Genomic DNA, 24956 nt, shown 5'->3' on the forward strand with positions numbered 1-24956 from the left:
CCGTACCTTTATTCCGAATGCTTTCATATTAACTCCGTGTGAATGCTACCAATGCCTACTGTTCCCTTGGATGCGCTCTTTACAATTATATATGACGTGGACAATGAGCCACATCCCTCCTAATGACGAACAAACCGGACAGGACCGACCTCTTGTTTGTCTCCACACCCAGTAATACCTGCTTTTAAGCCCGTGCTGAGCCTGTCAGCAGTGGCGACCACAGCCTACCAGCATTGTCATCCGTGCAGCAGCACAGCCCCACAGGTGGTGGTACTGCGTCTACATCTACACGGCGCCTCAGAGAGCGGGAGAGCCGGACACGACCGAGAAACAACCGAAGAAGAAAAAACTGTTCCTAGCATGGAGAGGCACGGCGTGTCGGTGTAGTGGAGGCGGAGGTCGCTGCGTCAGCAGGAGCCTGTTCAACATTCAGCACAAGCTAGCGACCTGTTAGCTGCTTAGCTCCCGTGCTAACTTGAAGCTAACGCAGCGTAGCGGCTGCTGCTAACATGAGGCTCAAAGTGGGATTCATTCTGCGGAGCCTGCTGGTCATCGGCACGTTTCTGGGCCTGTTGGTGCTCTGGTCCACCCTGACCCCCAAAGCCAACACAGACAACCCGTTTGAGAAAAGGGTGAGTACACAACAGGCTCTGAGCCACATCAGTGTTAGCGTGTGAGCAGTTATGACACACACACGCTGTTGCACTGTGTGTGTGTGTGTGTGTGTGTGTTGGGCAGTCAGCGGACGCTGTGGTCTGGACTCTAGCTGCACAGCTGCCTGTACAGTCGCTGCTGCTAACAGCACCGTGGCTCCCAGGATTCATATCCGCATATGTCACCATGTTGGAGTCAAAGGCGGAAGTGGGTTGTAAAAGTTGTTCCGGTATTGCGGTTTTTCTGCAAGGTATTCAAATGATTGCATGTAGACATATGACCAGTGTGCCACTGAGCCACACGGTCATGGCCGGCGGGAGGTTGCTGGTTCAATTCCAGCCGGAAACGCAGATCATTTTTGGGTTATGTAAGAAAGGGCACCCGTGTGGAGATTGCGTGGACCCGGTCCCGAGGACGTGTTCTGGCACTTTGATGGAGGCTCCAGCAGCTCCCGGTGCCTCAGTCACACCTCAGAGGCTTTTCCTATTGTCCCTACAGGAGCAGATCTGTGTGCACGCCGCAGCCCACAGTGGGACACCTTTACGTGTTGTGTCCCGTGTCTGCAGCTGTTTAATGGTGTAGGCCACGCTCTGCACAGTCACGCTGGTGTTGTCAGAGGACAAGTGTCCAGTACGTCCTCTTTATTTGTGCCAGAACAGGTGTCGTGAAGCCCTGACCAGTCTTACAGCGCTGTCAAACACAGGAGACAGACAGGCTGCACCATCTGCACTGTTGTCATGTCTTCAGGACATTGTCTGCCTCTGTGGCTGGAGGCAGGTGTAGGTAGAGGGGACTGGTGCAGGGTTTCACACCGTTATTGGATCTGGTGTAAGGAGGCTGCCACAGAAATGGTGTCACCTCTACAGGGCTGGGCTATATGGACAAAAGACGTATCCCAGTTGTTTTTGTCACATTAGTGTATACAGGGAGTGCAGAATTATTAGGCAAGTTGTATTTTTGAGGAATAATGTTATTATTGAACAACAACCATGTTCTCAATGAACCCACAAAACTCATTAATATCAAAGCTGAATGTTTTTGGAAGTAGTTTTTAGTTTGTTTTTAGTTTTAGCTATTTTAGGGGGATATCTGTGTGTGCAGGTGACTATTACTGTGCAGAATTATTAGGCAACTTAACAAAAAACAAATATATACCCATTTCAATGATTTATTTTTACCAGTGAAACCAATATAACATCTCCACATTCACAAATATACATTTCTGACATTCAAAAAGAAAACAAAAACAAATCAGCGACCAATATAGCCACCTTTCTTTGCAAGGACACTCAAAAGCCTGCCATCCATGGATTCTGTCAGTGTTTTGATCTGTTCACCATCAACATTGCGTGCAGCAGCAACCACAGCCTCCCAGACACTGTTCAGAGAGGTGTACTGTTTTCCCTCCTTGTAAATCTCACATTTGATGATGGACCACAGGTTCTCAATGGGGTTCAGATCAGGTGAACAAGGAGGCCATGTCATTAGTTTTTCTTCTTTTATACCCTTTCTTGCCAGCCACGCTGTGGAGTAGTTGGACGCGTGTGATGGAGCATTGTCCTGCATGAAAATCATGTTTTTCTTGAAGGATGCAGACTTCTTCCTGTACCACTGCTTGAAGAAGGTGTCTTCCAGAAACTGGCAGTAGGACTGGGAGTTGAGCTTGACTCCATCCTCAACCCGAAAAGGCCCCACAAGCTCATCTTTGATGATACCAGCCCAAACCAGTACTCCACCTCCACCTTGCTGGCGTCTGAGTCGGACTGGAGCTCTCTGCCCTTTACCAATCCAGCCACGGGCCCATCCATCTGGCCCATCAAGACTCACTCTCATGTCATCAGTCCATAAAACCTTAGAAAAATCAGTCTTGAGATATTTCTTGGCCCAGTCTTGACGTTTCAGCTTGTGTGTCTTGTTCAGTGGTGGTCGTCTTTCAGCCTTTCTTACCTTGGCCATGTCTCTGAGTATTGCACACCTTGTGCTTTTGGGCACTCCAGTGATGCTGCAGCTCTGAAATATGGCCAAACTGGTGGCAAGTGGCATCTTGGCAGCTGCACGCTTGACTTTTCTCAGTTCGTGGGCAGTTATTTTGCGCCTTGGTTTTTCCACACGCTTCTTGCGACCCTGTTGACTATTTTGAATGAAACGCTTGATTGTTCGATGATCACGCTTCAGAAGCTTTGCAATTTTGAGACTGCTGCATCCCTCTGCAAGATATCTCACTATTTTTGACTTTTCTGAGCCTGTCAAGTCCTTCTTTTGACCCATTTTGCCAAAGGAAAGGACGTTGCCTAATAATTATGCACACCTGATATAGGGTGTTGATGTCATTAGACCACACCCCTTCTCATTACAGAGATGCACATCACCTAATATGCTTAATTGGTAGTAGGCTTTCGAGCCTATACAGCTTGGAGTAAGACAACATGCATGAAGAGGATGATGTGGACAAAATACTCATTTGCCTAATAATTCTGCACTCCCTGTATTGATACATATGATGACAGTTGCTGTGGTGGTGGATGGATGGGGGGTTGGACCATTTCCAGGAATTTTCCCCACAAATGCTCAAAGTACTAAAAAGGAGTTATTTTTGATACTTTGCTGATAATTCATCCATACTTACAGTTACTGTAGGATGTTTTTGAATGCTGGACTAGTGGAGTATTAGTGTATTAGCAATTTTAGGGCAGTAAATGAATCCTTCTGCCACGGCTGACCGACACCAGCCTGGTGCAGAGAGGCTGTGTGGGTGCTGTGCTTCTCTCTGAACATGGATTCAACTCTGCTCATTTCTTGTTGGTATCAACATCACACCGAGTCTCTTGAACAGTGTGATGTTAGACAGCTAACAGGCAGCACCCATCACAGACTCCCTGCTATGGTCTTCGGTGTGCTGCGCTGAGGTTGTGCTGTGAGCTTCAGGCAGGACTGCTGCCTCTCTGCCAGCTTGTGTCACAGTTTGCTGGTGAAGGATCAACGGAGCGATCACAGCTGTTTGCAGCTACTGGTGATATTTAATTTTTAACACGAGCTGCTTATGAAACCCACCTGTAGTCATGTACCTGCTGTGGTGTGTCGGTCTCCGTCTGGGCCTGCCACCAACCTTCAACACTGGGTAATGCGCCACCTGGTGGTTTGTACTGAGGGTGAGAGAACCTCTGTCTCCATGAACCGTGACCCCTCAGAGCGGTTCACGTCGTCATTGCTGATCGGACCTTCATGGCCAACTCTAACAGGGTTTCATCTGATTTAGCTTGCTGAAAGCAGCAGTCACAGGCAGCGTGCAAAACTGTTTATGTGGGCTATAACCATAACGTGTTATTATTACTAAATAAGCAGTGCATAGAAGAACAATGAGCTCCTGTGCTCCTTCAGATATCAGTGGGGCTCGTTGAGTGTCGGGAGTGAGTGTGGGACAGTCTGAGGTTTGATTTGTGTGTCCTGGCAGCAGTGAGGCAGATACATGATTTAGTACACACATGCACAAAGAGTGTGCCTGCACCCACTAAGTGTTGGCTAAACACAAAAACATTATTTTTCTAATAGAAATAAGGTAAACTGGCTAACACGAGGAAGTCCAGCAGCTTCCTTCACTAGGAGTTTAGTTTCCACCGGTGTGTCTTTTTCTGAAACCCACCCCACCGTCTGCTCGGCTGTTTAACATCAGCTTGGAGGGGCTGAACCTGGACCAGACCAGACCATCAAACAAGGGGGAGGCGGGGTTTATTCTGCGTTGTCAATTTAGACAGACGGGAAGCTGCAAAATCCATCGCTGACTTCTGTGAATGAGGGAAGACTGAAGCAAGCTGACCAACACATGCTCATACACATTTATTACCAACTTGTTTTTATTTCTTTGTTGGCGTGCTGAGGTTTGAGAGCTGCTCACACTCAGTCAGTTTTACACGTGCGGAGCTGCAGATTTGGCTGAGCGAGTCCATGAAGAAGTAGTAACAGGCTCTCATCATCTTAGGTTAACGGTGCTAAACGAGCAGCTTTGTTCCCTGCTGAAGCAGGTGAGTCACCGACCCTGTGAGCAGCTGTATGTAATCCAGTCACCTCTACTTATCCCAGTTCGGCCCCGGGGATGCTGGAGCCTGACCCTGCTGCCACAGAGTCAACGCAGTCACACCTCATTGTGTTTGTATAGATTTCTGTGTTTGTTTCTCTTTTCTTTTGATTTGGTTTCAGGGACTGTACTCAAAAGGAAAAGCTACAGTTAAAATCCACACACACACACACACACACACACACACACACATATATCAGAATATTAAACATATAAATACAATTCCATAAAGCACAAAACAAAATTATTAATGATTAATGCTGACAATCCATTTGTTCACATCATGACAGAAGAGCTGAAGTCTCTGCACACTTGGAAGCACAGCCCCCCCTTGTGGTGGACCTGGTAACTGTAGTGGAGCAGCTTTATTTATGATCTTGTGCACTAACCATATGTTTGATTATCAGAATTTAACATGTAGAACAGGACAGTAATGATATTGATGTGCTTTTCTCTGCAGAACCTTTCGAGTTTGTTTGTTTGTGATGTGTTTGGTTTTGATTCGCTCGTGTTTGTGACCAGCGTGGCGCGCAGACAGAATCGCTGGATTTAAGTGTCTTGGCTGCATTAACTCTGTGAATGTGTTCAAAATGAGCTGCATTGTATTTCAGTACAGGACACATGTGTTTAATATCCATGTCTGTTGTGTTTCATCATGCAGGATGACAGCTTGTTGCCCAAAGGTGACCTTGCAGAGCAGTTTAAGCCTGTGATGCCCTGGCCTCATGTGGAGGGGGTGGAGGTCGACCTCGACTCCATCAGACTGAAACACGGTGAGGACTGACTTTTGTTTTTTCCTGACTGTGGCCGAAGCGGGTGACTGTCAAAGTGACAGCCCACTGTATTACTGTATTTAAATCACCAATATTGGTGTATACCTCCTGTATTAGACATGAGTCAACCAGAGAGGCTAGGATGATTTGTACATGTGCAGAGGAGGGAGGGTGGATGTTCTGGACACAGGGTGATGAAGACGGAGCAGGAGGGAAAGAGGAAGACCTCAGAGGAAGTTCACGGATGTAGTGAAGGAGGAGATGCAGGGCGATGCTGGGATAGGGAGATAGTCTGCTGTGGAGCAGCTGACAGAAGATGATCCTCATTAGTGACTGTTGGTCTGTAATCACTGCTAATTAATATCAGCCCTGACAGTGGTTTTGGTGTTTTCTCCTGCCAAAGACTAAAAGTCTATTGTGGTCCTGTGTCATCTCTTGGTTTGTGTTCAGGAGGGGCCGACCTTCCCAAGGATTCAAAGGAGCAAGCCAACCAGAAGCAGGTGATTCAACAGCAGTATGTGACATTCGGACCTCACACACACGCCTACACTAGCCCCGTCCTGAAGAAAGGTATCCTGGGAAATTTTGAGCCTAAGGAGCCTGAACCTCCAGGGGTCCCCGGTGGACCCGGAGAGGGCGCTAAGCCGTTTGTCCTGGGTCCAGAGTACAAAGACTCGGTTCAGGCCTCCATCAAAGAGTTTGGCTTCAACATGGTCGCCAGTGATATGATTTCACTGGACAGAACAATCAATGACATACGCCACGAAGAGTAAGTACTGCTTCCACTGAATGCATGTCTGCCATCTTTTGTCCTGCAGTCACATAAACCTGATTAATATTACAGGAGATAAACTTTAATAGCCACAGGAAGCAGGCAGTAAGCCTAACACCGATCGTCCTCCTGTAACCTCGCTCAGGGAAAAACATGTTTAATCAATCAGGAAATGATACTGAATCATGCCGAGTGTGCAGACACGTGTTCGCAATGTGTTTCTCATAAACAGAAAAGCGACACATCATTAAGTACGCCGTATCCTGTGTTCTGAGTGCAGAAATGGGCGTGATGACCAAATCACTGTGGCCGATTTCTAACACGAGACCTTTGGCAGCGTGTAGAGTGACACAGGTGCTGCCTTACAGCCTTTTCAATTGACGCTGCTGACTTTATCGCTCAGTTGAAGTGAGAACATAAATGTTTCCACTCAGATCCTCGTACAGGCTGCAAACTGATTAGGTGAATTATGTTCTTGTGTTTGTTTCTGCATGTACGAGTCAGTGTGAAGTAGGGCTGCTCGATTATGGCAAAAATGATCATCACGACTATTTTCACTGAAATTGAGATCTCGATGATTTGACGATATTTATTTAACAATAACAATGTGTTGAATAATGACTTTAAAGGTTGTCAAAAAATAATATAGTGTGCAAATACTGATAACAGTGCAAATGTCTGCAATATAAGAAATAAATGAATGTAAACATCTATGTTTAGTGAACTTTGCAGTGTTGCTCTGTGGTGCAGCTACGACACCGTAGCAAAGTTTACACACTGGGTCCTGCTGCCGTGGAGTGAAATGCACCGTTAGCCTCATTCTCACACACATTGTGCACATGCTTTCTCTGTGCCTTCGAACTTTAACCTGACGCTCACACACTCGCGCTCTGATGGATGCAGAGCTGAAGCGTCGGACTGTTAGACGGCGCCTGTGTCACAGTGTCGATGCACAGTTTAAACAAGTTTTACCTTGTAGGAGTTGCGTTGGTGCAGCGAGACTGTACTACGCTGTGCAGCAACAAGGTTTCTCATGGCACACCGTGTCCTCTGTGCAGGTGTAAGTACTGGCACTACGACGACAGACTGCTCACATCCAGCGTGGTGATAGTCTTCCATAACGAAGGCTGGTCAACGCTGATGAGGACTGTCCACAGTGTCATCAAGAGGACTCCTCGCAGGTACCTGGCTGAGATTGTCCTGATAGATGACTTCAGTAACAAAGGTGGGTCTGTTTTCCTCCCTCCAGGAGTAAAAACATCATTTTAGATGCATGTTGGTTCCACTGTGAACAGCCTCCTTTTTCCATCAGTGCTGTTAATGATCACCTGCAAAGGCCGTGCTGTTGGTTCACGTGGTGCTGTCTGCTGCAGTCTGTGGTCAGAGGCAAGGTGTCATATGGTGTTACCATCATGTCTGTGCACGCTCCTCAGACATCCACGTGGGCGGCTGTAATCACCCCAGTGGAGCCAGAACGCAGCACAGGGAAGATAGAGGCTAACAACCTGACTGCGTAGAGAAATGAAGCACGGCACGGACACATGTCAGTGTATTCGCCACAGTACGCTGCACTCAGCTCTGAGTCTGTGGAGCATCAAAGAGGGAAATGAAAGTGAGAGGAGGACCAGACAAGCTGCACAGCTGACTCATGCTAGCTAAGTTAGCTAATGCTGTCTGACTAGCCTGGAGTGCTAAACTCTAACTTAGTGGAATGTAACGAAACCTACCTATGATAGAAACGTCTGTGTGATCAGCTGCTAACAGCCATGTGGCACTGAACATATCAATCAGCTGGTGCTGTGTGCAGCACGTATGTGGGAACACATCACTGATAGGTTTGTAGCTTAACCCCATTCGCTGGAACGTTCAAGACAATTCAACTACACAGCAAAAGCAAGACACGAGTCACCAAAGTTCTTCGTGTTACTCATGCATGAGGGAGAGAACCACGACAAGCGCCGTTCCTTCGCTTGACCCCAGTCGCTCTCGTCCGCTCCCCCGTAACACTGCTCTTTTATTGAGGTTACATGAATATACATAGGTTCATTAACATATGACGTCTACATGTGCACAAAGAGTTGCCTGTGTGTGTGTGCGTGTGTGTGTGTGTGTGTGTGTGTGTGTGTGTGTGTGTGTGTGTGTGTATGTGTGTGTGTGTGTGTGTGTGGTCAGTGTGTGACCCCATAACCGACTTCCCTAAGTCTGGAAGTCCAGCGGTCCATCTAAACAAAAGGCACTTCGAGTAAAACTGACATAGCCACGTTTATCCTACCATAAAACAATAAAACAAGGTACGACCTCTCCCAAGCTGCCAGGGTGTGAATGCCAGAGGACTCTGGAATGCACACGATGCCTTTGCAGACTCCTAAGAATCAATCCTCTACCAACATGACATTGATTATACAACTCTAAGCATATATGAGTAGATATTTCTAAGCATAAATGACAATCAACAATACAAATCTAACAATCACCAACTCGTGTCTTCACTCCAGCATTCGTCTGTCAGCAAACCAAAACTGTTTTATCAAATGCTCACTGGTCCAAACGCGTGTACTAATGCTGGCTAACCAATGCACTTGCAGTCCATCTGAAGGAGCGCCTGGAGGAGTACATCAAGCAGTGGAACGGCCTCGTCAAACTCTTCAGGAATGAGAAGAGGGAAGGATTAATACAGGCCAGGAGCATTGGAGCCAAGAAGGCCACCAAAGGACAGGTACCATGTGACGTCACTGTTGCTTTTCCTCTCTAATGCTGATGATGTCTCTTAGACTTTTAATTAGCAAACTGATCTGAATTTAAAATAAATACAGTGAAGTACTGTGTGTAAGAGTACTCTGTGTTAAATGTACAACATCGCCTCTGAAGAGATCCCAGCGTGCGGCCGCTGCAGACAGGAAACTCTGTTCCAGCTCAGCTGATGACGCTCTGTTAGAAGGTTCTTACGTTCTGGCACTGCTGCAGTTTTCCGCAGGAATTTTGGTTCCATGTGATGTAACTGTGTTTTGTTTTGTATGTACACTCTATTACTGCAGAACCAATTTCATATAGTAAGAAAGTAAACTGGGCTCCCATCTTTAAATAAGTGTCAATAACTGATTTGTAAAAGTGCCGACTGGCACCCAGCAGTCCTGTCAGTGATCCTCTGCATCACCGACAGTCTGACGAGCTGAATAAAAGAAGTCAGACAACTGATGGGAGATCAGCTGACAGGCGGGAGAAAAGCATGTAGAGAGGACACGAACACAGTACAGAGGAGCGTCCACAAACAGCTGCAGAGGGTCAGTCGTTCTGGCTCTAACAGGGATGAAACCACACACGACTAATTTATCAGCAGAGTGAGAATTTTTAGTTTCTCATTTTCAAACTGTGCAGATAACAAGAGGCAGGCCTCGTCTTTGTAACGTGAAGTTTAAACATGCTGGAGAAAAACCACTTTGAGGTTTGTCACAGTGTGACTGGAGGTCCGAGTACACAGCCAGTAAGAGTGGACACCGTGTTTGTGAGAATTTTACCAACAAACACGGCACTTCATCTGTCCTTAAACATGCCTGCAGTTGAACCCTCGTTTGTGTCATGTGACGCCGAACACACTGCCAGATTTGCAGATGCAAACTTGCTCTGTATCGTGCACACACACTGAAGGCGTTGTGTGTTTGTGCTGCTGACATCAAGCCACAATGAACTGGTCCTTATGTTTCTGAGCAAGAAAAGGAAGAATTCTCACGAGTCGGCAGATTTCATGACCCAGGAGTCGGAGCTGCTGTCCTACATAATTCAGGATGTCAGTGGGGCAACATTTAGACAGAGGCTCAAATTAGCAGCATCACATTTCAAAGGGTTTCCTTTTTAAAGGTGCTGGTCTACCTGGATGCTCACTGTGAGGTCGGGATCAACTGGTACGCTCCACTGATCGCTCCCATTTCAAAGGACAGGTAGTACACACACACACACACACACACACACACACACACACACACACACACACACACACACACACACACACACACACACACAGTGTAGCCTCATGTTATAACAGCTGTCGTGGTTGTGAAGCTGTGCTGTCTGTTAACCTGCAGCTTGTTGTTTTTCAGCAGTGCTGATGTGACAGTTTATCAGTTTTTCTGTTTGCACATGTCCAGTTCAGTGACGTGAATTCAGACATGCAGACATTATTATTACGACATTATTTGTAATGTTGCTCCAGTGTGATTGATGTTAAATCAAATCAGGATGTGCAGACTTTCAGCTTTAATTCGAGGGCTTTGAGTCAACTTGGTGAATAATTTAGTCAGCTGTCTTTATTCATCCCCAAAGGGAAATTGCACAAATTGTCTTTGTGTGAGTTTGTTATTGCAGCAGCAGATTCACACAAAGACACAAAACAGACGCATTTTAGAGGCTCAAAAGTCACTGACTGAACTATCATAAAGTCAAATTTAAGATTTTATTTTTAAATGAAGAAAAAGATATGAAATGTGATGAACTGCAGCTCTGTGTAGTGTGTCTTGGACAGATGAGCGAACCGGCCTCGCTAACCGCGAAGCCGTCTGTGAGTCAGTGTCCTGTTGCTTTTTCGTTTCTGCGATATAATCTACATATAATATAATCTGGATATAAGATGGCTCTGATTCAAAACCAACACATCACCAGAATAATATGGATCCAACTGTTTAATGTTAAAAATGGCTCAACAATGTGACACAGATGGTTTTGATCTTATGGCCGATCAGTGGCTGAGTACCTGAAGCTGTATTCATGGAGCCTCGGTGAGTTAGGGCCTACCCTCCACCAGTCCTTTGACATTTTATGCTTTTTAATCAGTTTTCTGTATCAGAAAGGTCTGACGGCGGTCCGAGGGCGCGTCATCGTCCCACCGTGGCTGCTGATTGCAGCTCAGTCTGCGCGCCTCTAGATCGTCTGCTGTGCTGCATCACTTCTACACTCTGAGACACACACTCCTTTACTCTGGTTTTACAGCGCTGTTATTGAAAAGCGGCACATCCAAAGGCTTGTGTGTGTTTATGTGTATGTAGGACAGTATGCACAGTGCCGCTGATAGACTATATAGATGGTAATGAGTACAGTATGGAGCCCCAGCAAGGTGGAGACGAGGACGGCCTGGCTAGAGGGGCCTGGGACTGGAGCCTGCTCTGGAAGAGAGTACCGCTTAGCCAGAGAGAGAAGGCCAAGAGGGCGCACACCACCCAGCCTTACCGGTACACACACAACGCACCAGCTTGTTAAACTGACCTCTGTTCTGTTTGTGTCTCCACCCCCACCCCCACCCCGCGTGGCACCTTTCCCTGTGTCTGTCTGTGTGTTTTTCCTGGCACTGCCGTCATCCCCTTCATGTACACCCCTCCTCTCCACGTATGCTGTATGCGTGGCCCTCTGTGTCAGAACGGTGTGTACGGTGCCTCTGATCGACTCCGTCCACGGCGAGACGTTCACCTTTGAGCCCCAGGGTGGAGGAGACAGCAATGGTTTTGCTAGAGGCGCCTGGGATTGGAGCATGCTGTGGAAGAGAATCCCTCTGGGAGCCAGGGAACATAAGCTGAGAAAAACTCAGACTGAGCCTTATAGGTACACACAGTCATTCCTAACTCGTGTAGACGTGTCCCGCGTCATTTCTCACAGGCCTCACAGTAGGAGTAGTGCAGCCTCACCTTAACAGAAAAATGCTAATCTTAAAGTCATGTCAGCCGTGCTTGTGTAGAGGTAACGGTCATGAGTGTGAATCATTGTTTAGGTGTCGCTGCACACATCTATCTTCCACCCACTGGGGGGAAGGAGCTTGTTGTTGACTCCACTCTTCTTTGTTCAGTGTAGCACAGCTTCCTCTCAGGTGTCTCTTACCCTGAGTCTGTCTGAAAGGACTCCTTCTTTCCTTTAAGTGGTCTTGGCGGCAAGCTGCGTTGGCTAAGGTGGGTTGAGTCCCGACCTGAAGGCTGTGGGACTTTGGGATATTTGTGGGGTCTGTGGGTGAGCTTCTGGTGTGAACTGGGCTCGGACTGGGGCACCATCACTCCTTTTTTCTGTCTTCACATTTTCATTCGTCCTCCTGCTGTCTTTCACTCATGTCTCTGTCAGTGTCACTTGTTCATTATTACGTCAGCAGAGGGACTGACCACGTAGAGTCACATGATTACAAAGAGATGGAAGCTTGTTTCGGGCTGAGGACTGTGTGTCTTTATACCTGCAGGTCTCCAGCCATGGCAGGAGGTCTCTTTGCTATAGAAAGAGACTTTTTCTTTGAGCTGGGACTGTACGACCCTGGACTGCAGATATGGGGAGGGGAGAATTTTGAAATATCTTACAAGGTAGACTTTGAATTGTCAGTTTATGTTCATGGCTGATGGATCCCTGCACATTGTAAAGACATCATGGTTACTGTGACTCTGTATGCTGGTCCAGATCTGGCAGTGTGGTGGCCAGCTGCTCTTTGTGCCCTGTTCTCGCGTCGGCCACATCTACAGACTTCAGGGATGGCAAGGCAACCCTCCGCCAGCACATGTTGGATCCTCGCCTACTCTCAAGGTAAAAGCAGACAAACGTATGAATGGATTGAAACTTGTATAGTGCACATCTTCTGTTTCAAGTTTCCACAGAGTCCTGCATTTCCAAGTTTCTGTCTACAGAAAGGAGGTGTTGCTGCCATTTGGCCCTCCACCTGCATGCATGGAGCCAGGTTCAATAGCAGATGCATGCTTTTGCCATTCTGCCCACAGTCACCGCTACACCTATACAATCACTCTGTCATGAAAGGGATGTTACTTCATCTACATATGTTGTATTTGTGTTTGCAGAACTATGTTCGTGTTGTGGAGGTTTGGTGGGACGACTATAAGGACTACTTCTACGCCAGCCGCCCTGAAACTCTGACTCTGGCCTACGGCGACATCAGTGACCTTAAACGATTCAGGTGCACAAAAACCACTCTTCTACCTTTTTACTGAGTGAACGCCCACTCAGAACATAGTGTAGCACTGACTGACTTTCCCCAGGATGTGTTCCTTCAGCTGTGCAGTGTGATTGTGTGATTTACAGTCGACGAGTCGGTCTTCATCAAGGGAAAAAACTGTTTAATGTGGGTACGATCATATCATGAAGGTTTGTTGTGCTTTTGACACAAATTCACTCCATCGCTGTGGAAACGTTAAACACTGACCTCCAACTGTGCTCAGAAAGATGTGCCTACGCATACACCCTTTATCATGCTGTAGCGTAAATGTTGTAAGAGTTGTGTGTTACAGGTGTGCAGTAAATAACAGCCACTGCACTAACATGTAGGATTATGTGACCTGAGGATGAAGCGTTTTTCTGTCTGAATTCATCTTTAGCTGCTAACCACACAGCTGATCTCACGTTTGCTTGTTGCAGGGAGGAACATCGATGCAAAAGTTTCAAGTGGTTCATGGAGGAAATAGCATACGACATTCCACTGCACTACCCACTTCCTCCTAAAAATGTAGAGTGGGGGGAGGTAGGCGTGTTCACACACACACTCTCGTTTTGATATCATAGTGAGGACATAATGCTTTCCCTAGCCGCTCACCCTAACCATTAAAGATGAATGCATAACCCTGTCTGTGGCCCTAAAACCACATTTTGAGTTTCAAAACTGTCTTCCCACTCGTGTGGACGGGCGTTTAGTCCCCATAAGGCACGCTTGGCCAACTCCAGGCCGAGGGGGCCGGTGTCCTGCAGGTTTTAGATCTCACCGTCAGTCAACACACCTGAATCGCAGGATTAGTTCATTACCAGGCCTCTGGAGAACTTCAGGACACGTTGAGGACGTCATTTAGCCTTTAAATCAGCTGTGTTGGATTAAGGACACATCTAAAACCTGCAGGACACCGGCCTGAGGCCTGGAGTTTGGACACCACTGCCATAAGGGCTGTTGGTCCCCACAAGCCTGCCAGTATTTGGTCCTCACAAAGATGCATAAACATGTTTCACACACAGCATGCTTGATTGTCCCTGTGATTGCAGATCCGGGGCTTCGACACCAGTTACTGCATCGACAGCATGGGGCACACTAACGGAGGGAATGTAGAGCTGGGCCCGTGCCACAGGATGGGTGGAAACCAGGTAATTAAACACTGTCACACGTGATGTGGCTCTTTGTTTTCATCTGGTGTGACGACATGAGCCAGTGTTACTGTGATCAGTGGGTTAAAGGGACAGCTGGCTGCTTCTGTAGATGAAAGCTTGGGTTCCTTATCTCCCCATGAGTGTGCTCTCCTGCCTCGTGGAGGCAGGCTTTACGTTAGGTGTCCAGTCTCTCACACCAAGATCCTGACTCTGGTTTTTCACCCTGAACTCTGTAGCTGTTCCGCATCAATGAAGCCAACCAGCTGATGCAGTATGATCAGTGCCTGACCATAGGAGGCGACAAGTCTGCTATCATCATCACACACTGTGAAACCAACCAGCACATGGAGTGGAAGTACTTCAAGGTGAGACACACACAGATCACAAGAAAAGATGGATGTAGTGTTGGTCTTTAGATGTTTGCTCAGCAGCGTGTGGAGACTGGAAGCACTGAGATCACACGAACCTGTAGGAGGCAGAAAATATCTGACAAACTGAATTTACTGCCTTTTTTTCTCTCCTTTCCTGTGTGTGTCTGCAGGATCTGCATCGATTCACTCATGTGCCAACAGGTGAAGGACTGCGCTGGCATTTTAACTTATCTTTTCTCATCATTTAACCAAAGGCACTTTTGCCTTTATCACACATGGAGTCAGCTGCTGTTCGCATCATTTACTTCAGCCTCAGAAGTGCTTTTGGTCCCAGTTTTACACACACACACACACACACACACACACACACACACACACACACACACACACACACACACACACACACACACACACAAGCCCGTTCAGCTATCTCAGTGAGGACCGTCATTGACATAATGGTTTCCCTAGCCCCTTACTCTAACCCTAATCTGGCCCTAACACTATTCTTTAACTAAGCCCCAACCCACATGATAAACCATAACCATTTCAACATTCTGGTCTTAAACCTAATTAATTGGACCAATAATTAATTCTTTTTTAATTTGGCCCTAAACCCAATCATTGCATACCAATTAATTACAATTTCCATTTGGCTTTAATCCTAATTGGTACAGTATTACAAATTTTCAGTTACAAACTCAATTTATTAATTACATTTAAGAATAATAAAACATAAATTAAATATACAGTTGTGGTTAAACATACTACGTACACGGTTAAAAAATACTATAGACATGATTAAAAAATTGTTTACATGATTACAAATGATTTACATGGTTAAAAAATGACAATCTTTCTAAAAACATGTTGTTGATAGTGAGGAGTGATCAAAAAATACATTTGGAAAAATTCTACCCAAAAAACTAAGAACCAACAAAGCAAAAAACTAATTTGATTTTCTAAAACGAAATTCGAACTGAAAAACAGACACGTAAAAGTGGGGGGGTATAAATAGAAGTGGACGGCACTCTCTGCTCATTCCTCTCCATCGGACAGAGCAGGTCGCTGAGAGCAAGCCTGTTTTCCTCTTTTCACTGTGTGTAACTAGCCCTGAAGAAGACCTTCACAGGTCGAATCGCCGCCACATAGGCACACACATTCATATTCATTTGTTATAATTTGATTTGATTTCTTTTTTCTTTAAAAACCTAAAAGGTTCTTTTCAAAACCAATTCATTTTCTTTCTTTTATTTCTTTAACAACTTATTAAAAATTTAAGTTAAAAATTTCTTTTCATTTGGTAAAAAAAACCAATTAAAAAACTCATCATGGTTGGATGGACTTCTGACTGGACCCTGGTGCGCCATGGCAGACGCCGTGGACAATCCAGGACCCAGACACCCTACCGAGGGATGGCCCGCGCGCCGCCCGCCTCCAATTGGAGGAGGGGCCCAAACGCTCATCCTAAACCTGACCATAACCTAATTTTAACCCTGACACTAAAACCACATTTTGAGCCTCAAAAAGGCGTTCAAACTTGTGAGGACCGGTGAGTGTGTCCTCACAAGTGACTGTTGGTTCTCACAAGTATAGTAGAATGCAGCTTTCGGTCCTCACAAAGATAGCTAGACAGGAACACACACACCATTCATGTTTCATGCTCTGGTCTGGTCTACATCCTGCAGTGTGAGTGTTGGGCAGAATGTAGACCAGACCAGCACAGAAGGTTCTGGTTTGGTTTTTCATTACCCTGCAGTGTGACACCCTGCACGCTCACAGCAGTAATAATCGTGTCCACACTAATCATTGTTAAAGTCTGAAGGGCAGCCTTCCCACAGTTGTCCCTCAGTGCATGTGGACAGCACTAGTGTGTAGACCAGGGGTGGGGACCTCGAGGCCTCGAGTGTGTCAGATCTCACCATGAATCACATGATTAGTTCATTACTAGACCTCTGGAGAACTTCAAGACATGTCTAAAACCTGCAGGACCTTGAGGCCTGGAGGTCCCCACCCCTGGTGTGTGTTTTGTAGGTGGCCTGTGAGCGTCCGTCAGTAATCCCGCTGCTGTATTCTCCTTATAGGAAAATGTCTGGACCGCTCCGACCTGCTTCACAAAGTGTTCGTATCAGACTGTGACACCAGTAAAACCACTCAGAAATGGGAGATGAATAACATTGTGGCTGTGTGAAGACATCTGGGAGAGCGATCTGTCCAAAGGAAAAATACCTGACACCTAGGTGTTGGTGTACCTCCAACAAAATGAAGCCCAAATGGTTTAACTGTTGACATCGGCCCAAATGTGAAGGTTGTTCTGACGCTCCAGAAGAAGAATTTGATCCAGAGCTGCTGGATGAACACGAAACTGTCCCTGGTGGTTGTTTACACTGTCTCTGTCCTTTCAGGCTCTCAGGTCTTTTCTAATTTTCTCATTGCATTTGTTAAATGAATCCCATCAAGTCTTAAGATTATTAGGTCTGTTTAGTCCTCGGCCAAACTGATGAGCTGACTTACCAAAGAGTTTAGACTTCAGTCACATCATCATCATCATCATCATCATGGGTGTGGTTTTTAGTCTGCCGCTGAAAAAAGACCAGGATGAAGAAGGTCCTCAGTTTAACGGAGGAAAAGAGCGACAAGCAGCACATTTTGAAGAATATTTGGACGTGGTGACTCGCTGCTGTTGTTTGCTTTGATTTGGTTTTATTGGAGTCTTCACAAACAAACCCCTCGTCTGGCCTAAGTGTGATTTTGATTGCACAGGCTCAGTTTGGCTAATTGGCGATTTTATTTTACCAAAATGTTGAAAAGGCAAAAAAAAAAAAAAAGGATTTCCTCCCATTCGCGTCCCTAAGCCGTGGCAGCGTTTCCTTCCTCTGTGCTGAGCTTTCAAACCAGCATGAACTCCTGAACTTTAGTGCTTTGCTCCTCACAGTCTTCATTTACTCTCTGACATACACTGGGATACTCTAAAGGATGTGTGGGTCGCCGTCTTACCGACAGTCTGGATGAGAAATATAGAGTTTAGTAGCTGACCAGTACTGTGACTCATTAATAATCGGGGTGGGGTTGGAGGCAGGATTATTAACATGTAAAAAAATGCACAATTATTGTGGTTAAAAAAAAAAGATGTTTTTGTTTTGTGCGCAGCAGGGAGGGGCTTTGGTGTTTGGATGATCATGTATGCAATGTTTTGTACTGTGTAAATAATCATTTCTAAAGATGATCGTGATGGATTTTGTGGAGGGCTTGAATGATCTTGTAAATAGCTAACTTATAGCAGAGATTTCATAATATGGGCTGAGGAAATAAATGACCTGATTTTTACAACTATAACTGTGTGACTGAAGTGGAACTACTTCATCAGACCTGTGCAAGAATCTCGCCTCACAGCAACAAGGTTGCTATGGATACGACCCCTCCCACAGGCCAAAGATGTGCAGAGTTATGGACGCGAGCGGCGACACAGCCTGCAGTCTAAAGCAGGTCGAGCAGAAAAGGCGAGAGGTGTCAAGACGGAGGGGTGGAGCTGCAGTTGGATGTGTCCGGTGTTACAGGCTGCACAGTGTGCTTCACTTTGTTCTGTGCTCTTTCTGTTTAAAGAATAAGAATCCTGTTGATGCCTGTTACCCACCAGCTGACCGGGTGGTCACTCGAGTTAAACATAATATAAAAGGCTGAACTGACAAAAAATCACCGACTACACCACCAGGTATTAGAGGAAAAACCATAAAGCCTTTGAACAAAAACAAACGCTGTTGTCACAGTGATGTACACTGTTGTTGGTATATGTGTATGATTTGTATCACCTTCATGTTTCCCTCTCACCACGTATCCAAACCGACATCATGACCAGCAGCTTTACAGCTGTGGCTCCAGCAAACATCAGCTGATACTAGAAATTAATATTAAATAAATTCTAACAACAGCTGATCAAACGTGCTGCTGTTGTTTAGCGCGACATCCGCTGGTTTCTTCTATCTGGCGCAAAGTGGGAGATAAACGAGAGAAAAGCCGATCAGCTGATCACTGATCAGTTTCATGGTTGAAGTAGCAACAGGAGAGGGAGGGGAGGGAATGAGAGAAGAACACTCAGCTGTGCAGCAAAGACAGAATAACTCCAGCTTTGTGTCTTTCTTTTCATTGTAGCTGAAGTCCGGGACGAATCGCGTTCCTTTTCCCCTCAATATGGATGTATTGTAATTGGTCCAGCCCAGAGTTGATCATGACCAATTGGCTAATCCACCACCTTTCATTGTTTATACCGTTACAAAAACAAACAAACATAAAAATGATAAATCACCATCGGCCCACCGGGCAAACGGCCGGTACGCCCAATGGCCAGTCCAGCTGTGCGGTCAGCTGGTGGGTAACGGGCATCTCCGAAAACGTCAGAGCACTTCTGCAAATATGTGATGTCTTGATAAATCGAGCAGGTATTTGAAGTTTACACAGAAACATTCTCGCATGAAAATATCTTAAAAGTTTATTTTGTGACCCAGAAAGAGTAATATTTCAAACTCCGCCCCTCTGCGTCCCTCCGCCACTGCCTCGTTTGAGTTTTGGACCAAATGGATTCTGGGATATTGCATTTCATCATTTCGAGCTGATTGGAGACCAAAACAGCCAATCAGATTTTCTTGCATCCAAGTCTGTGATTGGCTGGTTTTGTGGCACAAATATAACGGTGTAGAGAAAGAGTTGAGCGCGCACGGGCAGAAATGCTGAGAGCGCAAGCAACACATTGCGAGCGAGCGCAAATGCAAAAACTGAGCGAGAGGGGCTGCTGTTGTGTGTGTGTGTGTGTGTGTGTGTGTGTGTGTGTGTGTGTGTGGATAATAGCAAACACTGAAATACATTTTTTTGCACACAGCAATGAATTTTGTTCACTCAAATTCAGCTTTTCTTTGCTCAAAATAAATTTCTCCTCAAAATGCAACACTTGCACCTGCAAAATTTTTTCAGATTTTTTTGCGCTCAGAATAGTGGCACAAAAATAACGCCATACTGCGAGTGTAACTACCACCCCTCCCCCCTCTTCCCAGTGCAAAGCACAAGGCTCACGTGCGGAGTGAAGCCGAAAAAAAGTGAGAGAGAGAGGGTGAGAGAAAGGAGAAAAAAAAAAACCCACGGCTCCCAATAAGGAGCCGGCTCGCGTCGTTCAGTTCAAAGATCTGGCTCTAAGAGCCGTTTCGTTCACGACCGACACATCACTACGAGAGAGCGAGACCAAGACCAAGACCGAGACCACGTAAAAGTGGTCTCGAGACCAAGACCGGTCTCGAGACATCCAACTCTACTCGTTACTGAAAAAAGTAACGCCGTTATTCCCATCACTGATATTGCCTACCACGAATTTACATTACACTGAAAAAATAATTGATTTCCTTTTTATGATTTTATGATGATTATTTGTAAATTAGTTATGTGAAAATGTAAATACGTGTCAAACTGTAAGAAATTCTTGTGGGTAAACATATATGAATATTATCAGCACAATGTTCATGGAGGGGTACTGCAGAACACACCGTGGCTGACTCGCAATACCGTGCTGTGTGTGCTTCTCAAGGTTTTAAATACTTCATATAAAGATCGTTTAGCTCAGTGGTGTCACCAGACAAATCTGGCAAAATGGAGAAAACCCCAGCAGCCAACGATGGGAAGGAAAAACTCCCTTTTATCAGGAAGAAACTGTGCAGCTAATTCAACCAATTTAATATTGTTTAATGGGCCAAGTTTATCATCACTGTTTAATCTTAATGACCTTACACAGGAGCATTTACAATTGTCTGTTAGTGTATTTTGTTTGGAATTTTAGGTTTTTTTCTCTCAATCCTTTTTCTGTTTATAACTTTTTCACAAAAAGAAACGATTCTTATTCTTTAAACAGAAAGAAGAGCACAGAACAAAGTGAAGCACACTGTGCAGCCTGTAACACCGGACACATCCAACTGCAGCTCCACCCCTCCGTCTTGACACCTCTCGCCTTTTCTGCTCGACCTGCTTTAGACTGCAGGCTGTGTTTTTTTGCACGCAGCAATGAATTTTGTTCACTCAAATTCAGCTTTTCTTCGCTCAAAATAAATTGCTCCTCAAAATGCAACACTTGCACCTGCAAATTTTTTTTTACGCGCGTTCAATTTTTTTTTACGTGCGCTCAGAATAGTGGCACGAAATAACTAACTGTCTGTCCTGAATCAGTCTTATTAGGTAATGTTCAAATAATGTTATCATCCAGTGTTTTCAGTGTGGGAGAAAGTACTCAGGGCCTTGAAGTTACACACTATGAAAGGCAGCAACAAGTTTAATGTTCAGAAACCTAAAGTATGTATCAGCAGCAGAATGGAGCTAAAATAAATGTTCGTTTCAGTTCTACGAAGCTTTGAGTATTTTGGATCAGTAGCTGCTGTGTTTGTTGCATCATATTGCTGTAATTGTTTATATGCTTTATATATTCTGAGCTAAGATGATCTATAGTGTTACATCATATTCTATAAGGATGTTATGTGTTTGTAGACTTTCTGCCCAGTTTGACCCATTTAGTAGAAGTTAAATTATTAGTCTCTTAAATGAATGGCATCTTGACGGGGACTCGTAAGAGGCTTAAAAAACTAATAGATTGTTTTACATCTTGTGCACTTGGATACACTTCAATGAAACTCGGAAAGTGGGACACACAATATGCAGATGATGACTTGGCATTTGTTAGGGAGGAGTGTAAGTATAGAGAGGAGGAATTCCTACTTCCCATTCACGTACTCTGCAATGTGCATTGTGTCCTTGTGACATGTTTACTTTGTTTGAAAAAACCCATCAAAGTTGAGGTAAGTATTCACCACAGTATCGTGTTTTTTTTTATTAGGGTCAAATTTCTCTTTGGGTAAAAATTAAGCCAACATCCAAGTGTCAAAGGTCGGTTCTAAAAAACAAGTCAGTCACTGAAGCTTATTTGTGTCACAGATGCTTATTCAGTGACTGTGGGAATGTGTAAGGAATGTTTTGGGACCTGTCTGATCTTAAAAAAACTAACTTTGTTGTTACATTACAGCAATATTGAGGAAAGATTTAATGGTTGATCATGGAGCTGAATGAAGGTCAAAGGGAAAGTCCCTGCCACGCTTCCGGTTATGCTTCCATCCGGCGTAGTCATCCAGCCAGTCCGTGCTATATCGCCCCTCCTGAGCCGGAGTGGTATAACGTGTTGTAGAAAAGTTTGATCAATTCGCTCTCTCTCACACACTCTTACAAAAATAATAAATTCTCTGGGGTTTTTTCTTATACGCTTATGGTACCCGACGGAGGAAGCATCCCGATCTCTCGGAGGTAATTGACCAGGATGAACCGACGGTCGTCTGATTCCTTCTTGATGTGCGTAAAACAAGGCCGTTTTCTTTTAGGGATCCTGTCTATTTTCTGTTAATGAGAAAACCCGTTGTAAAAGTAGCTCAAAAAATGAAGAAAAACTCTTTACTTTCGGTCTGATAAGGAGTGGCTGCACAAAACCAAAATACCTCATTGGGGTGATTTAATAAAATTATTTGGGATGGAGTTCTGAATATGTGCTTCTTTTTTTTTTTTTACTCGGGGTTATTTTGCACGTACAAGGAGTTGAGGCCTTTATGAAATTCTTTGCTTGGAAGGAGTGGCTGCACAAAACCAAAATACCTCATCGGGGTGATTTAATTGTTTAAGTAAGACCGATTTCTGAATATGTGCGCGGTGCTCTTTTCACTTAGGGATATTATTTTTTTTTAACACATACAAGCAATGGTGTAGTTCACCTCCACCCAGCACTATATATAAATGCAATCCGTTACTAGTCAGATAATCTTAAAGGTTTTTATTTTATTGCGCCTGTAATAAGATAACGTAAGATAGCAAAATAAAGCCGCTATTGTAAAAAGAAATAGCTCTTTACTGAGAAAATGGTTATCAAGATCACATTGTCATAATATTTAAAACAGAATTCAAACTATGAGTTTGTCTGTGGAAAAACTAACTGCCGCTCTGTCTCTCTACACAGCACTGACTCAACAGAAATCTGCTGTGTCACCCCCCCTGAACTCTCCATGCCCCAGGAACCCTCCCTCTCTGATCCCCCCACGAACCACCCCTCCTTTTTTCCCACCGGATGTGATTAGTCACACATATGGAATCGATTAGTCACTTCCGGACTACTTCCGGTAGGGTCAGAAGGTCAAGGATGGGGTCATCAATCAAATTTTGACACAAGCTGGGTACCTTTTTTTTTTGAGAGAGAGAGGAACAGAGAGGGAGAGAGAGAGGAACAGAGAGGGAGAGAGAGGAACAGAGAGAGAGAGAGACTTTGACTTTTCACACAACTTTATTTACACCGAATTAAACAAAACAAACAAAACAAAAAACCTAACACAAAAATGCTACCACATAATCACAATATTCATTGCACACTAACCATTAACTAAGGTACCCAGCACACACACTTAAAAGTTAAGCACAAGTGTCCCATCTGCTCCTACTGAACACAAAACCCTTCCAATGCCCCACACAGTTTCAAAGGAGTCCAGACTATTAGTCAGAGAGTAAAAAGCATGCTCTACTCTCAGACGGGATGCCAACAGGCCCTTTAGACTTTGCACAACATCAGTCCAACCCTGACCTAGCATCTGGTTCTTCCTAGTCTTCCATATTGCCAGCTTAGCTGTGCCAAACAAAAAATTAATCAGAACCAAGGTCCGTCTTTTCTGCACTGAATACTTAGGGCCAAAGACAAACAAAGGTACAGAGAAGTCAGAGAGGTATAACAATGGAAAATGCACCACATGAGGAAAGTATTAGTATTGTATTAATAGACCTCTCTGCATTGAATCATATCTGTTATTAACCTCTGTCTCTCTTCCACAGCATGTCTTTTATCCTGTCTTCCTTCTCTCACCCCAACCAGTCGCAGCAGATGGCCCCGCCCCTCCCTGAGCCTGGTTCTGCCGGAGGTTTCTTCCTGTTAAAAGGGAGTTTTTCCTTCCCACTGTCGCCAAAGTGCTTGCTCATAGGGGGTCATATGATTGTTGGGTTTTTCTCTGTATCTATGAAGCGCCTTGAGGCGACTTTTGTTGTGATTTGGCGCTATATAAATAAAATTGAATTGAATTGAATTGAAGATAAGGAGAAAAAATAACTCCCCCCAGACTGAGCTCCACCAGGGAGATCAGTTTGAGAACAGAAAAAAACACCTCTGCACATGAAAAACTCTTAATACACCAAAGAAACACATGACAAGCAACAGGTGTGGGTAAAGGGTGAGAGACAGCCGAATTAGACAGTACATCCGGGCCTGCGTGCGCTGGTCTCCTTGATCCCCGTCAGCATCGGAAGGGAATAAGCGTCGAAGGCATTTGGAAAGGGAGGGGGGATGAGTGTGTGCATATCAGAGTATATGTATGTGTGTGTGTGTCCAGAGTTCAGCTGAGACAGTGTCCTTCGCCCTGCCAGGCTAAGTAAACAGTCTTCCAGCCAACCCAGGTGGCCTTGTAGGGAATGGGAAGAACAGACTAAACACAGTCGTTTTCAGGGTGTTTTGTTCGGCTCCAGCCTTGAGACTGCAGCTGGCACCAAAGGGGTATCCGCATAAGTGATGGTGCTTTTTACTTTAGTGCGAACAGCTCATATGAATTTATATTTATTATATAATTATATAAACTTCTCTGAATCTAAATATTGTACTTTGGTAGAATTAAAAAAATAAGTGTAGTGCAGGTCTATGATGATTTTTAGTGCTACTATCATCTAGTTTTGATTCTGGTTCTGTTTTGGTTAAGTCCTAAATAGTCCTGATTTTGAACCGTTGCAGTCCTGTTTTAATTCCAGATCAGTTCTGGGTCTGGTTGAATTGGGGTTTAGTCCCTGTGTCTTGATACAGCCCTGATTTTGTTCTGCCTTGCTGCTTAATTAAAAAACTAGTTTAAGGTGTCCTGCAGATGTGATATATATTTTTCCTATATGAAGTCATTCTTTTTTGAACAAAACGCAAAACACAGCCTAATAAATCTTTCAGTCATTTCTACCCCCCCCCAGTATCCATGACACACGACGTAACGTTCGATAATGCGTCATTTCAAAAGCGTCAGCTGTAAGAGCCATGCTTACAGAGTGCTTTGTAGTGAATCAGAGTCGACTCCCATTGAGCGACGGCCGGCTCCTCACTTAATTTTCTTTCGCTGCTCAGCTCTCACACAGTGGCTCAG

General features: G+C 45.0%; 1 protein-coding gene across 2 annotated transcripts; it reads left to right on the forward strand.

Annotated features, from left to right (window-relative positions):
- The first annotated feature begins 11 nt into the window (after positions 1 to 11).
- On the forward strand, positions 12 to 18072 carry galnt7 (UDP-N-acetyl-alpha-D-galactosamine: polypeptide N-acetylgalactosaminyltransferase 7). Of its 2 annotated transcripts, none has more exons than XM_084932419.1 (15): positions 12 to 632; positions 5388 to 5499; positions 5950 to 6268; positions 7330 to 7496; positions 8857 to 8987; positions 10127 to 10206; positions 11675 to 11857; positions 12477 to 12594; positions 12689 to 12811; positions 13081 to 13196; positions 13655 to 13757; positions 14267 to 14365; positions 14605 to 14733; positions 14910 to 14940; positions 16821 to 18072. In XM_084932419.1, exons 1-15 carry the CDS (start codon positions 510 to 512, stop codon positions 16925 to 16927), a joined length of 1941 nt encoding a protein of 646 aa, XP_084788545.1. In that variant the 5' UTR covers positions 12 to 509; the 3' UTR covers positions 16928 to 18072. The 2 variants fall into 2 exon arrangements, with proteins under 2 accessions (XP_084788545.1, XP_084788544.1); XM_084932418.1 differs by lacking the exon at positions 11675 to 11857 and adding an exon at positions 11308 to 11490 and having other exon boundaries at positions 29 to 632.
- The last annotated feature ends 6884 nt before the right edge of the window (positions 18073 to 24956 follow it).

This window comes from Perissodus microlepis, chromosome 6, assembly GCF_051167445.1.
Source record: "Perissodus microlepis isolate ML-2025 ecotype Zambia chromosome 6, ASM5116744v1, whole genome shotgun sequence".
NCBI classification, from domain to species: Eukaryota; Metazoa; Chordata; class Actinopteri; order Cichliformes; family Cichlidae; genus Perissodus; species Perissodus microlepis.